The 13,154-nt window shown below is 43.8% G+C and overlaps 1 protein-coding gene across 2 annotated transcripts; it reads right to left on the minus strand.

The window, feature by feature from the left end:
• Positions 1-3,211: 3,211 nt before the first annotated feature.
• On the minus strand, positions 3,212-12,327 carry LOC125538310 (ATP-dependent DNA helicase Q-like 4A). 2 transcript variants are annotated; one of them, XM_048701573.2, is made up of 25 exons: positions 12,116-12,325; positions 11,047-11,416; positions 10,906-10,963; positions 10,086-10,481; positions 9,799-9,969; positions 9,576-9,706; positions 9,117-9,480; positions 8,901-9,032; positions 8,456-8,542; positions 8,248-8,381; positions 7,770-7,890; positions 7,455-7,606; positions 7,251-7,386; positions 6,336-6,459; positions 6,194-6,264; positions 6,063-6,131; positions 5,871-5,981; positions 5,628-5,786; positions 5,457-5,537; positions 5,115-5,276; positions 4,935-4,987; positions 4,234-4,333; positions 4,064-4,155; positions 3,909-3,986; positions 3,212-3,802 (listed from the first exon to the last, which is right to left on the minus strand). In XM_048701573.2, the coding sequence occupies exons 2-25, from the start codon at positions 11,238-11,240 to the stop codon at positions 3,373-3,375; spliced, it is 3,606 nt and encodes a 1,201-aa protein (XP_048557530.1). In that variant the 5' UTR covers positions 11,241-11,416; positions 12,116-12,325; the 3' UTR covers positions 3,212-3,372. The 2 variants fall into 2 exon arrangements, with proteins under 2 accessions (XP_048557530.1, XP_048557531.1); XM_048701574.2 differs by having other exon boundaries at positions 3,666-3,802; positions 3,913-3,986; positions 12,116-12,327.
• Positions 12,328-13,154: the final 827 nt, after the last annotated feature.

Genomic DNA, 13,154 nt, shown 5'->3' on the forward strand with positions numbered 1-13,154 from the left:
CGGGGCGTTAAGATCTCTTTGCACCGTGCTCATGGAGAGGTTGAGATGCACAAGCTGTAGATGGCCCGTAAAGGACAGATCTCCATTGACATCCTGCAACCATCGCCCCTCGTCCAGCCCTTCCTTGACAGTGCGTCTATTCCTTGTGCGCACATCCACCATCTCGTGGATCATAGGTGCAATGTCAGCAATGGCAAAGCCATGGATCCAACGATCTCTCCAAAATAGGACCTTGGTGCCCTCCCCAACCTCGATTTTAACCATGCTGTCAAAGACTGCTCAAGCATCTTCATCTTTCATCAAGCTGAGGCCCTGCCATGTGCGCTCCGGGTCCGTTCGCTTCAACCACTCCCACCTGACTCGTAATGCAAGACCTTGCAACTTAAGATTCCTGATTTCCAGCCCTCCAAAGCACGTGGGCTTGCATACCGCGTTCCATGCGACCATGCATTGGCCCCCCGAGGTCTTCTCTTTGCCAGCCCAAAAAAAGGCCCTCATCCACTTGTCCAACTCTTCGAAGACCCATGCAGGCGCATCTGTGATCATAAAGTGGTGTATGGGTTTCGCGGCAACAACAGACTTGACCAACACCAGCCGTCCTGATCTCTGCAGTAGGCCACGTTGCCATCCCGGGGCACACTTCTTCGCGCTATCCAACATTGGCTGCCAATCTGCCCTCTTAAGTTGATGAATGGCGAGTTGGAGGCCTAGATATTTGCAAGGGAACTTCGCTAGATTGCAGTGCAGCAAGTTGGTAACTCTATTTCGATCCTCCTCATCTCCGTGAATCATAATGGCAGAAGATTTGGCATAGTTCACTCTTAAACCCGACGCATCGCCGAAGGCTTTGAGGGTCATAGTGACAAACCGAAGATCCACCTCGTTAGGCCTGACGAAAAGGGCCACATCATCCGCATATATAGACACACTTTGATTAGGCTTGACCCCGGTGAACGGTCGTAGCACTCCCATTTCAGCTGCCTTGACCATGATGCAAGAGAGTGCATCCATAGAGATGATGAACAAGAGGGGGGGGAGATACCGGATCTCCTTGTCTTAATCCTTGTGCTAGCACAAAACTTTTGCCCGGCACACCATTGACCACCACCTTAGTGGATGCCGTCCTGAGCAGTATAGCAACCCACGCCATCCATTTTCTACCTCTGCCCTAAGCGAAGATTTCGCTTCGAGATGTATTGGACCAAGTTGGAGGGGTTTGAGCAGGCTGTCCGCGATGCTTGGGTGTGCGATGATACTATTGTTGACCCCTTTAAGAGGATGGACGCTTTGCTTAGGAATACTGCGGTGGCTCTACAAGCTTGGGGACAAAGGAAGACTGGTAACATTAAAATCCAAATCACCGTGGCGAACTATGTCATCCTCAGGTTCGATCGCGCCATGGAAGTAAGAGCTCTAACCCCGGCGGAGCAATGGCTTAGGAGAATGGTTAAACATGCGCTGCTGGGGCTCTCTTCGCTGCAACGCACCATTGAGCGTCAGCGATCACGGCTGCGGTGGATCCGTGAAGGAGATGCTAACACTAAGTTGTTTCAAGCCGTGGCGAATGGAAGACGCTCTAAAAACTTCATACCCCACATCAGACATAACGACGAGCTTGTCACGGAGCAGGAGAGGAAGGGGGAGATTTTCACTGAGGCCTCTGAAAATCTGTTAGGACATGCCGTTCCCAGAGAGGCCGACCTAGACCTGAACTTTGTGGGTATGGAGACGCATGACCTGGCAGACCTTGAAATCATTTTTACCGAGGATGAAGTTTGGAACACCATTAAGGAAATGCCTCCGGATCGCGCCCCTGGACCGGTGGTTTCGTGGCCGCTTTTTACCAAAAGGCATGGCAGATCATTAAAAACGACGTTATGGCCATGGTAATGAAGCTCTATGTGGAGGACGGGAGGGGTTTTGGAAAGCTGAACAAAGCGCACATTGTGCTCATCCCGAAGAAGTCGGATGCCGAGGTGGTGGGCGACTTTCGCCCCATCGGTCTCACTCACAGCGCTGCCAAGTTGGTTGCCAAAATGTTGGCCAACCGTGCGAGGAGAAGGATGAAGGAGATTGTTACGGCAAATCAATCCGCGTTCATATGTGGCAGACATTTGCACGATAACTTTATCATGGTTAGACAAGTGGCGAGGAAGATACATACTCGCAAGGAGGCCGGGGTGTTCCTGAAGCTGGACATCTCGAGGGCTTTTGATTCTATTGCTTGGCCTTTCCTGTTTGAGGTAATGAGGATACTCTACAACTCAACCTTAAAGCCACGGCTCCGCCCCACAGGCCACAGCGCGCCGACCGGGACAGACTTGTGCCACCACCGGGGCCGCTGGATGCTGCTTACGTGAATCGGGGTCGTATGCCGGAGGCAGGCCGCTCTCTCGAATATTTTTCGCGTCCGTGGAAGGAGCAAAAACCATGCGGAAAGCGAGCAAGCGGGGGAAGCTTATGCAGACGACGTGCAGGTTTGTTCGGTGGTTCGCGCGTCGCTATCCAATCTCGCGTCACTACTCGAACAAATCAACCGGAAGCGTTTGACATGTCGCATGTGTGATAGTATAGAGTAGTATATGAGCCTTTGCATCGGTTGACTTTGGTGATTTCAAAGGGACGGTGATGTCTCCGGCAGGGACCTGTTGCCGAAATGACACGAGAAAAATAAATGCGCAGCTCCTGTTATCTGGTTAAAAAAAGCGACCAATATCTCCCTTTAATAATGATGTGTATTTTAAGAAAAGAAGAGCATCTTCAAACGATATTTTCTTTCGAGGAAACGAGAATTTCAAATCAAAAAAAGTGTACTGCTAGTACTACTGCTTCACAAACAAACCTGGAGATCGCCGTCATATTAAAGCGAGCATGTTGGTCGAATGGAACATGCCACCTGCGTATTGGCAAATACAAAAATTGCGTCGGTTGCCCAAGGTAGCTAGGCCGTTGCAGTCTCGCAGAACATACCGCGACGGCACATGCAAATGCAGCCTGCTTCAGGGTTCAACAATCAACAGCCAACAGCAACAGGCAACATGCATCAACAGACAGACAGCTAACTGATGGCTTCAAACAGAAGCCACATCTGCTACAATCCACACCCGGGTACACCAAGCTGCTACAATCCACACCCGGGTACACCAAGATTGAAGATGCAGCATAATCAAGCAACCTCTCTCGGCAGGTAGTTCTCCTCAGACAGTTCTGATAAGACACTAGTAGTCTATTACTGCAGTGTGGTACATACATTTCCATGTCCACCGAATCCAGATTACCCCACAGAAGAATATCATGTTACATTTGCTACAGCCTACAAGAACTACCCTGAAACACGTGACCTATATATATAAGGCTTAGATGCCTACAAGCCTAGTTGGTGTATTTAAATTCTTCAAATATATTAGGTGTGGGGGCGTTACCGCCAGCCGTCCACTTGGGCAAAACCCTACCAGAGGCCACAGGCTGTTGGACGCTGCTGCACAGCTCATCCACCTCCTCGCATCCGTCCAAGTCAACATCTATGTAGCGGACGTCTTGGATCACGCTTGCAGCATCAGGTATTCCCTGCTTGCCGTTTCGTGTCTTTCCCGTGTGTTTCTTGGACTGAACTGTGCGTTCTTCAAAGTCATTGCCGTTACCAGACGTGTCAATGGCGGTGAAGCCCCTTCGCTTCTTCACGGCCTCATTTTGCTCGTTACTGCCGCCGCTGCTGCTGCTTCTCTTGCTTCCGTTTGGAAATTGGTTGAGAAACTCCTCTATGGTTGCAAGTACGCGATCCCCATACTTGTTGAGCTTCACCCTGAAAGAAAGTATGTAAAGCCGTAAGTAATGCTTTGCTTTAGTTCCCAGAGCTGCGTTGCCAACCTTACAATGTGCACTGAATATATTGTTTTTAGAGTCATTACTTGCCGATGCCATTTATCTCCAAAAGTTCTTCTTTTGTCCTTGGTATCCGAGTGCTAATTTCCTTCAGTGTTTCATTTCTGAACATGAATAATTCACCACGTCAGAAGTCAGTCAGCGAGTCCTTGCACAGCTGAAGGTATAACATGAAACTTACTTAAATATGTGGTGTACACCACATCCTGCAGTACCCTCCGCTATCTGAGACCTAAGGATTCTTAAAGTTTCATAGAGCAGCGATGAAAAATTCTGCAATTGAGAATAGCCTTTAGAATGAACAAAAATAAATACACACAAGAGGATTCACTATAACTAATGACCAACTACCTCATCCATTTCACTCTGCCGTTGAACAGTCTTATTGACTTGTGAGATTGATGATTCATCAAGTTTCCCCATCTTCGGGGCTTTGTCAGCAGTGGGAAACCTGCAAAATAACATACAAATCATTATAAGCAAGATGTTTGGAATATTAAATGAAATTTAAATTTAAAGAAAGTACTCTAGTAGGAGTATGTGATATCCTGATTTAACTTTAAAGCTCAACTTTCCAACTTGAAGTGCATTCAACTAAGTCTCAGTCGATAACAACATTTGACATTACATATCCAGTTCTAATTCAAGATCAGATTGTCGGTAACATTACATTGTGCAAAAAAGCAATATGAGTTTAAACTTTTACTGCCAAAAAATCGTCATACTCAACTAAGTCTCAATTATAATGACATTTGACATTATATATATTCAGTTCTACAAATCAAGATCAGATTGTCGGTAACATCATATTGTGCAAACCAAATTTAGAAGTGCAAACTGATACTGCCATAAAACCATCACTTAAAAGACATTATTAGTTAATGATGGACCCCAGAAAGATTTTTGGCGAACTCATGAAAAAGAACTGTATGGTCACACAAAAAAGGAAATATTTCTCAATAAAAGCAAGATATGTAAATCAAACTTGAAGAGAAGAGACAAATGCAGAACATCCAATAAATTTTATAACATGTACAAGGCAGAAAACTAACTTAAGGACGATCTGATTGCCAGAGCGAAGACCACCAACTTTAACCTGATTCGCCTGCTCAACAAAAAAAAGGAAGGAAAATGTATGTATAAAACCAAAGGCAACTACAAGAAGGTTGCCAAAAAATCATCTCAAAAATAAAGTAATAAACCAACCAGGGATCATGTATTCCCTCGGCTACCTTTAAAACAGATGATACTGATCCATACATATCACTCTTTTTGACATCCTCGGTAAGTATTCCCTCGGTTACTAGATGCCGCAGTACTCTTGCTGCCTCGCCTTTAGCTAGATTCTTCCCAGCCCCATGAAGAGGCAAATTATCATGACGGTTCTTCTTGACCTAAATGCAGTAGTTGACAAGATTTACAATCTAGGCGCAAGTATGTAGTTTCACCATGATTTCTCCAGCAAGAAACCAAGATGCACAATATCCAGATTGTGGAAAGTTGACACCGGTAGCAAGTAACAGAATTAATGAACTTCAGAACAATAATTCCAAGCGTTTAGCAGAATGGCATACATTTTGGTTCAAGGAACCTCTGTAAACTTCAAGAATATGAGAACTCGAACATGACTGCCTTGTCGCCAAGACCAGCTCAACCTAAAAAAGCAACAAGATGGTGATGTAAGTTCACAGAGAGGTGTGCATGTGTTCAGGAGGCAGGGCATAGCTATCTGCTTAGGGACCTACCAATTGCTTAGCAATATTGGTCACATCTTTCTCAATCCATCTCAATCCTTTCTTGCAATTATCACATGTTTTTGAACAATGTGATGGATCAAATGTCTCTCCAAAGTGGATCAGTTGTAGCAAACGTCTGCAATCCACATCATTTTCGCAGTAACTAACCTGTAGAAGAGGGGGAAAATACATGGTTATGACGGCTTCCAAACTACACCTCGACGAACAAAATGCATATAGATTTATCTATACCATGCACAAGAGATTCTCCTTGTGTGTTGCAAGTGCTTGACCATGTGAGGACGAAGAGCTTGATCTTACTTGCTCTGCAGATCCTTGTGTAATCATGTGTTTGACACGAATCTAGATAGTTTGGCAAGAAAATTACTTGTTTGTGATGACTGATGAGATGACAGGCTGACAATAAGGTGCCACTAGACTTACATAGTCAGAATAGTTATAATACAGCACACAAGATGAGCGTTGTCCATCTCTACCAGCACGTCCACACTCCTAAAAGAAAACTCAGTCATGAAACAGCTTAAATCATGCAGTTTCCTGTGCAAAGTCCTTACCTGATGGTACCCTTCAATTGATTTGGGAAGGGAATGATGAATAACAAAACGGACATCGGGTTTATTGATACCTGCAAATTGGAACATTAACATGGGGCGCAGATAAATAATTCATTTGAAGATGTTTCAAAGATCACATTACCCATCCCAAATGCAACTGTAGCACAGATTATGTTTATCTTATCCATACTCCATAGCCTCTGAACAGCTGCTCTATCAGAAGGCTCCATGCTACCATGGTAGTGTCTTGCTTGGTGCCCAAATTCCTGTGTCAATAAACAGGAAACAGACAAGATTAGTCAGACAGGTCAGTAGTTCAAATGCTAAGCACTTCAAATTTGCATAGCCCATCAAATTTCTATTTTCTGACTAAATCCAATTACAGCCTTGGGATTTATCACATCATCAGACTAGCACAAGTACAATGTTGACATCAACCTATGCACTCTAAAACCATCAGGTACTGACATGGCTCCCACTTGAGCACGTAATGAGACTGCTACATGTAAATCTGGGCAAAAATATCATGAGATGTGCACTACCAAACCCTCTATCTGGCATGTTTGAGTTAAGAGACCAACTATTCAACATGGTTGTGCATTAACTTTCGAAACATCTCACAAGATTTCTAAGATTTGGTGCATCTATATTAGTTTACGCATGAAACCTAAGTCAGGTAGGAATTGTTGATGGCGCACACCAACATGTGTAACTAATTTTACCAAGCGGAGACTAAAACCAAAGTGTGACTCCTTTTACAAATATGGGGCCCAAATTACAAAAAAATAAACATAGAGCCCTTTTCACTGACATGTGTGTTCATCTATATTCCGTAGTGGTAAAGACGTCTTTGTAGAGACAGGTGCTCAGGAATCAGGATAAACAAGAAGATTGACCCAAAATAAAATTGAACGTCTATATTTAGCAAAAGCTGGAAAACACATAAGAATACTGAAAAGATTGGTAAGGACGGATTTGCTCCAGCAAACAATATTAAATATCAAAGGAGAACACAGCATGCTTGAACAGTGAACAGCTTAAAGTCTGAAGAAGTAACCCTTAGTTTTTCGGCCACTTTTTCACAGTCCATTCTTGAAAGGCAATATATGATGCCGCATTCTTTAGGATGATTTTCACGGATAAAGCAATCTATATCCTCGAGACATTTCTTTGTCTTGGGCATCACTATATACCTGCAAAACTTGCGCTGAGATGATTTGTACAGTAGAAGTTGTATTTCAATATATTCTGACAGACTTACCTCAGATTGGGACGATTAAAACTCTGTTTGAAAACAACACAGTTTGCGAGGCCTAGAGCTTGCACAACATCTTCCTTAACACTCGCAGTTGCTGTTGCAGTCAAGGCCAGGACTGGTGTCTCTGGGAACTTTTGTTTTAAGAGACCTAAATGCTGAGAGATCATGTACGAAAGTTATATCAAATGATTGTCTCTTACTCCCTCCGTATCAAAATATAAGACGCTTTTCGACACTATCGTAATGTCAAAAAACGTCTTATATTTTGAAACAGAGGGAGTATTTGACATGAACATATGTCTTCATGGTAGAAAGTACCTGGTAATCAGGTCGGAAATCATGGCCCCACTGGCTTACACAATGAGCTTCATCAATAACAATTCTACAAAGATAACCTCGTGAATATAAAATTTCCAATTGTCTCAGCAGAGCATCACTCCTGTACCCAGGAAATTGCTACCAGTTACTACCAAATACATTGATAGTAGAACAGACCTAATGATAAACTGACAGAGAAGAGTATGTACAAGCGAGGGACTAATAGAGAGCTTAAGCCTTAAGTGCATTCAGGGATTTCAAATGTAGATGTTAGGTAAAAAAAAAGGAACTGTAACAGCTAATTTTGATCTGGAAAAGGTGAACTACTAAACAATGCCACCAGGTCATATTAAATAAGTATGGAAGTTACACTATATTGCAAAAGGATAATTTGGAACAGCAGTTCAGAGATGATGCAGCAAAGTCCAAATATAACTACTTCAGACCTGTGATGTGGAATTTACAGCATTCCACTTACTTAGCTATTTTTTCTGGAGTAACATATAGTAGCTTATAGTTGCATGTAGATGTAGGAGACATTAGATCTCTTAATATTCTCTGCTGCTCTGTCCATTCCAAGTTGGCACTGAGGTAAGTTGCAGGAATATTTGCCTGCTCCAGACAGGAGGTGAGTGGTCAAAACAACATCAAAGAAATATGTTCTAGGAAATGAGATAATGCATTACCTGTGATAAATGCATGATCTGGTCCTGGATGAGTGAAACAAGAGGACAAACTACTAGAGTTATGCCCTCATCAATGAGAGCTGGAAGCTGCAAATTAATAGACAAGTGTTCAGTGCTAATTTGAGGAAATAAAATCTTGCAGATGTAGTTAGCAGTCAATGCTGAATAAATTGGATTGTTTTAATTCCCTGCAAGACCATCGATTAATTCATAACGCTCATCTGATCAAACTCTTTTAGAAATTATCTCATCTTCCATGTTTAAAACTTAAACGTACCACTTGGCCAGTAGTATCATACATATGTGAGCACTAGAAAAGACAAAAGGCAAAGGAGTAACAAATTCACAAAAATCACCACTGAAGAGTCAAAAGGTGTATACAGTATTTCAAATATGCATAGCATATCAAAAAAGGGCAGAAATTTGTAGAAGCATGGTTTATTACCTGGTAGGTCAAACTCTTTCCACCACCAGTTGGCATCAAAACAAAAACATCACTACCATTCATTGTGGCATTAATTATTTCTCGCTGATTTGGGCGGAAAGAACGGTTTCCAAATACTCTCTTGTTGTGGACCTGAAGATGCAGTCAAACTTAGTGACTGTCATAAGCCAATGTTAATGAAGTAATCAACAGTTGATTTTGAAGAAAAAAAATAACCTCAAGTTCCTTGGTCCATGGAAAATCTGTGCTGCTCCACTTCTTATCACCAGAACCGTCGGTGTAGCTAATATCTATATTTCTACGGGTGTAATCTCTCTGCACCGATGTTAACGGTATGTTACTATCCATGTAGGTACATGGAGCAGGAGTATAGCATGAACCACCGTCCCAGGGTCCATTCATATCATAAAACTGAGATTGGGATCTATTATTGTCCACAAAAGTGCTTGGGGTCATAGGGGGGTGATACCCTTCTGCAGCTGTTGTGGAGGCCATAGAGTGTGATCTCTGCCGCTCATCGTCTTGGGTTGGCCTCGCCATATAATCCCCAAGTATCTGGATCTGCTTATTTAGATGTGCACTGCAGTGTATAACCACAGAAAATATCAGTATTAATACTGGTAAACCGAGCTTCATAATATACACAAAAATAATCAGTAGGCCCAAGAACCAAACCGCTGTTGACGAAGCTCTTCAGAATGTTGAGGATTGAGTTCTCCAGAACCATCAAGAAGTTTATTGGATACTGCAATCAACTGATCCTTCATCCCTTGCAAATGATAATTCGGCTCTGGGCAAAAAGCTAGCTGCACAAGTTTTGTATTAACTTTGAGTTAACATGCTGAAATAGCTACTACGTGAACAGCATGAATGATGATTCAACTAATACTTTGCTTACTTTGTAACCATGACTACAAATTTCAGAGAGTTCTTGTGGTAAACTATTATCATCTGAACCTGTGAAGTTACACTTGTTTCCTGATGGAGTTGACATTTGCCGGGATGCTAACCCTCTGGGTGTATTTGTTGCTTCATAATGTTCCATAACTATGCGGTCCACATCAATACTCTGGAACATAACTAGATTTGTCACCAATTATGATATGATAAGATGGTATGTTCATCTAATTCTGGGAAGATAATTCAGTAGATAAAATATCAAATTTATCGGATTAAAGCACCTACCGCCAGAATCTCGTCATCATCCATGGCATCTAACTTATCATCAGCACACATGTTATCAGCAACAGGAACAGTCTGGCATGACATAGCATCAGTTCTGGCAAAACTGCTCTGATATGTTGTTCCAACCACATAATTGCTCCGGTAAGCCGTTGTACAGGTGCTTGCCAGCCGATGGCTGTTATTTTGCTCCAGGATACCACTTTCAGTGCGGCGATGCAGACTTTCCTGAGAGGGGATTGTACTTTTCGGCACATTATCCAATTTGTTGGCATTATATGAAGAATCTGTTGCATAAATAGGAGAAAAATCCCTGCCACAATCTTTCACCTTTGCAGATAAACCAGGTCTTAAATAATTCTTACAGGTCACCTGGGTGTTACACACAGAACGCCAGGCCTGTCATAGAAGTGTCATTAGATAATAACCACACAAAAATGAACAGAACACACTGAACTTTTTAGATAGTGGCAATAAGGTTTATGCTTTTTTTTCAGCAAAGCGATAAACTGGAAGTAAAAGACAAGCCAGGATTGAATTTACAGGCATGCAGCAAGTGGGTAACCAGTCCTAACTCCAACAAAATGTGATGCGCCTTTAGTGGACAGCTAACAAGTTTTAAAACAAACTGTCCTAGTTTTGCACTTAGTCAAGACAAACAAGCATCTAATAGCTTTTATAACATGGTTTTGAAAGAAAACTGCTTCTTACAGTAAGATTGGCATGGAAGTAAAAGACAAGCCAGGTCGAAGTGATCGTGTAGCTATAGCATTTTTAAGCATTGTGTGATGATTCATAGCATGTTACAGTATTATTGCCATACCTTCTCGATCCATGGAACTTGAAGGCGTTCTGGGCCTTGAATTTTACAAGCAGCGGACCTGGGAATATGAGTTTTGTTGCTGATGTGGTGAACAACTGTCTCTACGATAAGATCAACTAATTGCATATAACAGAATTATACCTTAAAGAAAGCATTGTATTGCAGTTCGCTTCCGGATTTGCCCTTTGTGTGGGTAAAGAGAACAGAAAGCTTGAACTTAGAAAGTCATCTTTGCTAAGGGAGCTTTGTATAGCATTTGCATGATGTGGCCAATTGACTTTTGGCGGCTTGTCATTGCAGCTGGAGCCAGCGTTCAGCTTGTTGCTTCCTTGCATTCGCTGCTATGGTAATTAGGGCATGAAGTGCTATTGAATGTTTGGTGATGAGATCTCACAAAGTCAGGAGCCAAGACCAAACTGAGGTGTGTAAATAGCACTTGCGTGGTTCTGCCAGCATGTGCGGGCAGTCTCGAAATGCCTCAAATTGTGTGATAGATATAACTTCTGCACGCCTACAAAATATGATGCAAGAAACAGAGTAAGAAACAAGAATGCAAATGATGGTGAGCCCTGTATACATCACTAAGGATGCCTACATTAGCAACTGCGATGGTGAGATCATATCAGAAGCTCAAAACTTCACTGAAGACAAGCTATAAATAACTGAAAGCTTGTTTAAAATAGTAGACCTAAAGATGTTATCCATATTAGGGTTTTGACCAACCATCATCAGAGCTCACCGAAAAGGCGAAAACAAACGGATAAGGCAAGACTAAGTCCAGTTATCCAGTCAATCGCAGCGGTTCTAAAGCAGGCGTGTGCTGGGCGACGAAATAGAGTATGAGATGAGCCATACTCCATCAATTGCAGTCCTGTGGACATGATTCTGTTCAAATAATCGATAGCACTGAAAATCAATGCATTTTTGGCCGTGCATATACCATACGCACACAGGGTTACGTTTTGGCTGGGAAGAAATTGAACAAACCCCTCCCCGCGGAGGCAGGCATTCCGTCGAACACCCTATCATCGAACCGTACAGTCAGCCCCGCCGAGGACCGAAAACAACCCCTCCTCGCCGCTCCCAGCCACGAACACGATAAGAGATCCCGCGGCCGCGGTGCCGCGTGAACTCGCACCAGAAAGGTCCCCGGGAAAACACGAAAAATTGCAAAGACGGGAGGCGACTGGGTCGGGGACAGCGAGATCACCTGGCGCCGACGAGGCCGCGGAGGCTGAGGCGTACGCGCGCGCGCCGGAGAGGGAGAGCGAGAGGCCGAGCCCTAGTTTTGGGGAATGGGGAAGGAAATCTGGGTGGATTTGTGCGGAGGGAATGGCCAGCCGCCGCGCGGGATATGGTACACGGGAAATTGAAAACCTCCCCCGTGGAGGGAAACGAATTAGGGAACCGGCACCCCCCTGATCCGGTGATCCTCTGGTTAGCGCGGTGGCCGTTGGATCGGCGGTTAAGATCTGTGCCGAGTGTTGACAACGGTGCTCAAGTTTCAACGGGTAGGTTGTGTGTGAAAGGGTATTTGCGCGTGTACAGGAGTGCGAGTGTGATTCCGTTGCCCATTTTGGTGATTTCCATCTCGTATTCCAGTGTTTGGAAAATTCTGCAAAGAAAAAAGTAGCGAGCAGAAATTTCTATATTGTAGGGTAAATTTGTAGTGTTTTTTTAACACAGTACAGACGAAAGCACTCATAAATGCGCATACACTCACCCCTATGAACGCATACACGCACACTCTATCCTTATGAGCACCTTATAAGAGCAACTCTAGCAGACCCCGCAAAACGCCGGCCTACAAAACGCGTTTGCAGTTCGCGCAAAACCGCTTTTGCGGGCCGGCACAAGTTGGCACAGATGCAGACCCCCAAACGGACCCGTAAGAAAGTATATTCGCGGAATATGCTTTTTTTACGGGCTGGTATATGTACGACCCAACAAGTTCACGAATTCGGTTGTTGCATTGTTCGAACCACCACTATAGCGAAGGATAACAAGTCACGAGCTATCGAGAACAATGGCGAAAAATGAAAGAGAATAGCCCAAGACCGAAGAGATATACCTTCCGGCCATTTCGTCGAACACCTCGCTCGCGGTGGGAGCGGCACCGTTGAGCGGCATCGCGGGAGCACCTCCTTGCTGGGGGGGGAGGGGGGACGTGAGAGGTTGAAGAAGATGGCTTCTTTCAAGCCGGAACCTTCCTCCGCTTTGTGCCCACGGCCTTGCCGGCCTTCTCCGCC

This window comes from Triticum urartu, chromosome 2A (genome assembly GCF_056163025.1).
Source record: "Triticum urartu cultivar PI428250 chromosome 2A, HENAU_Tu73, whole genome shotgun sequence".
NCBI lineage: Eukaryota > Viridiplantae > Streptophyta > Magnoliopsida > Poales > Poaceae > Triticum > Triticum urartu.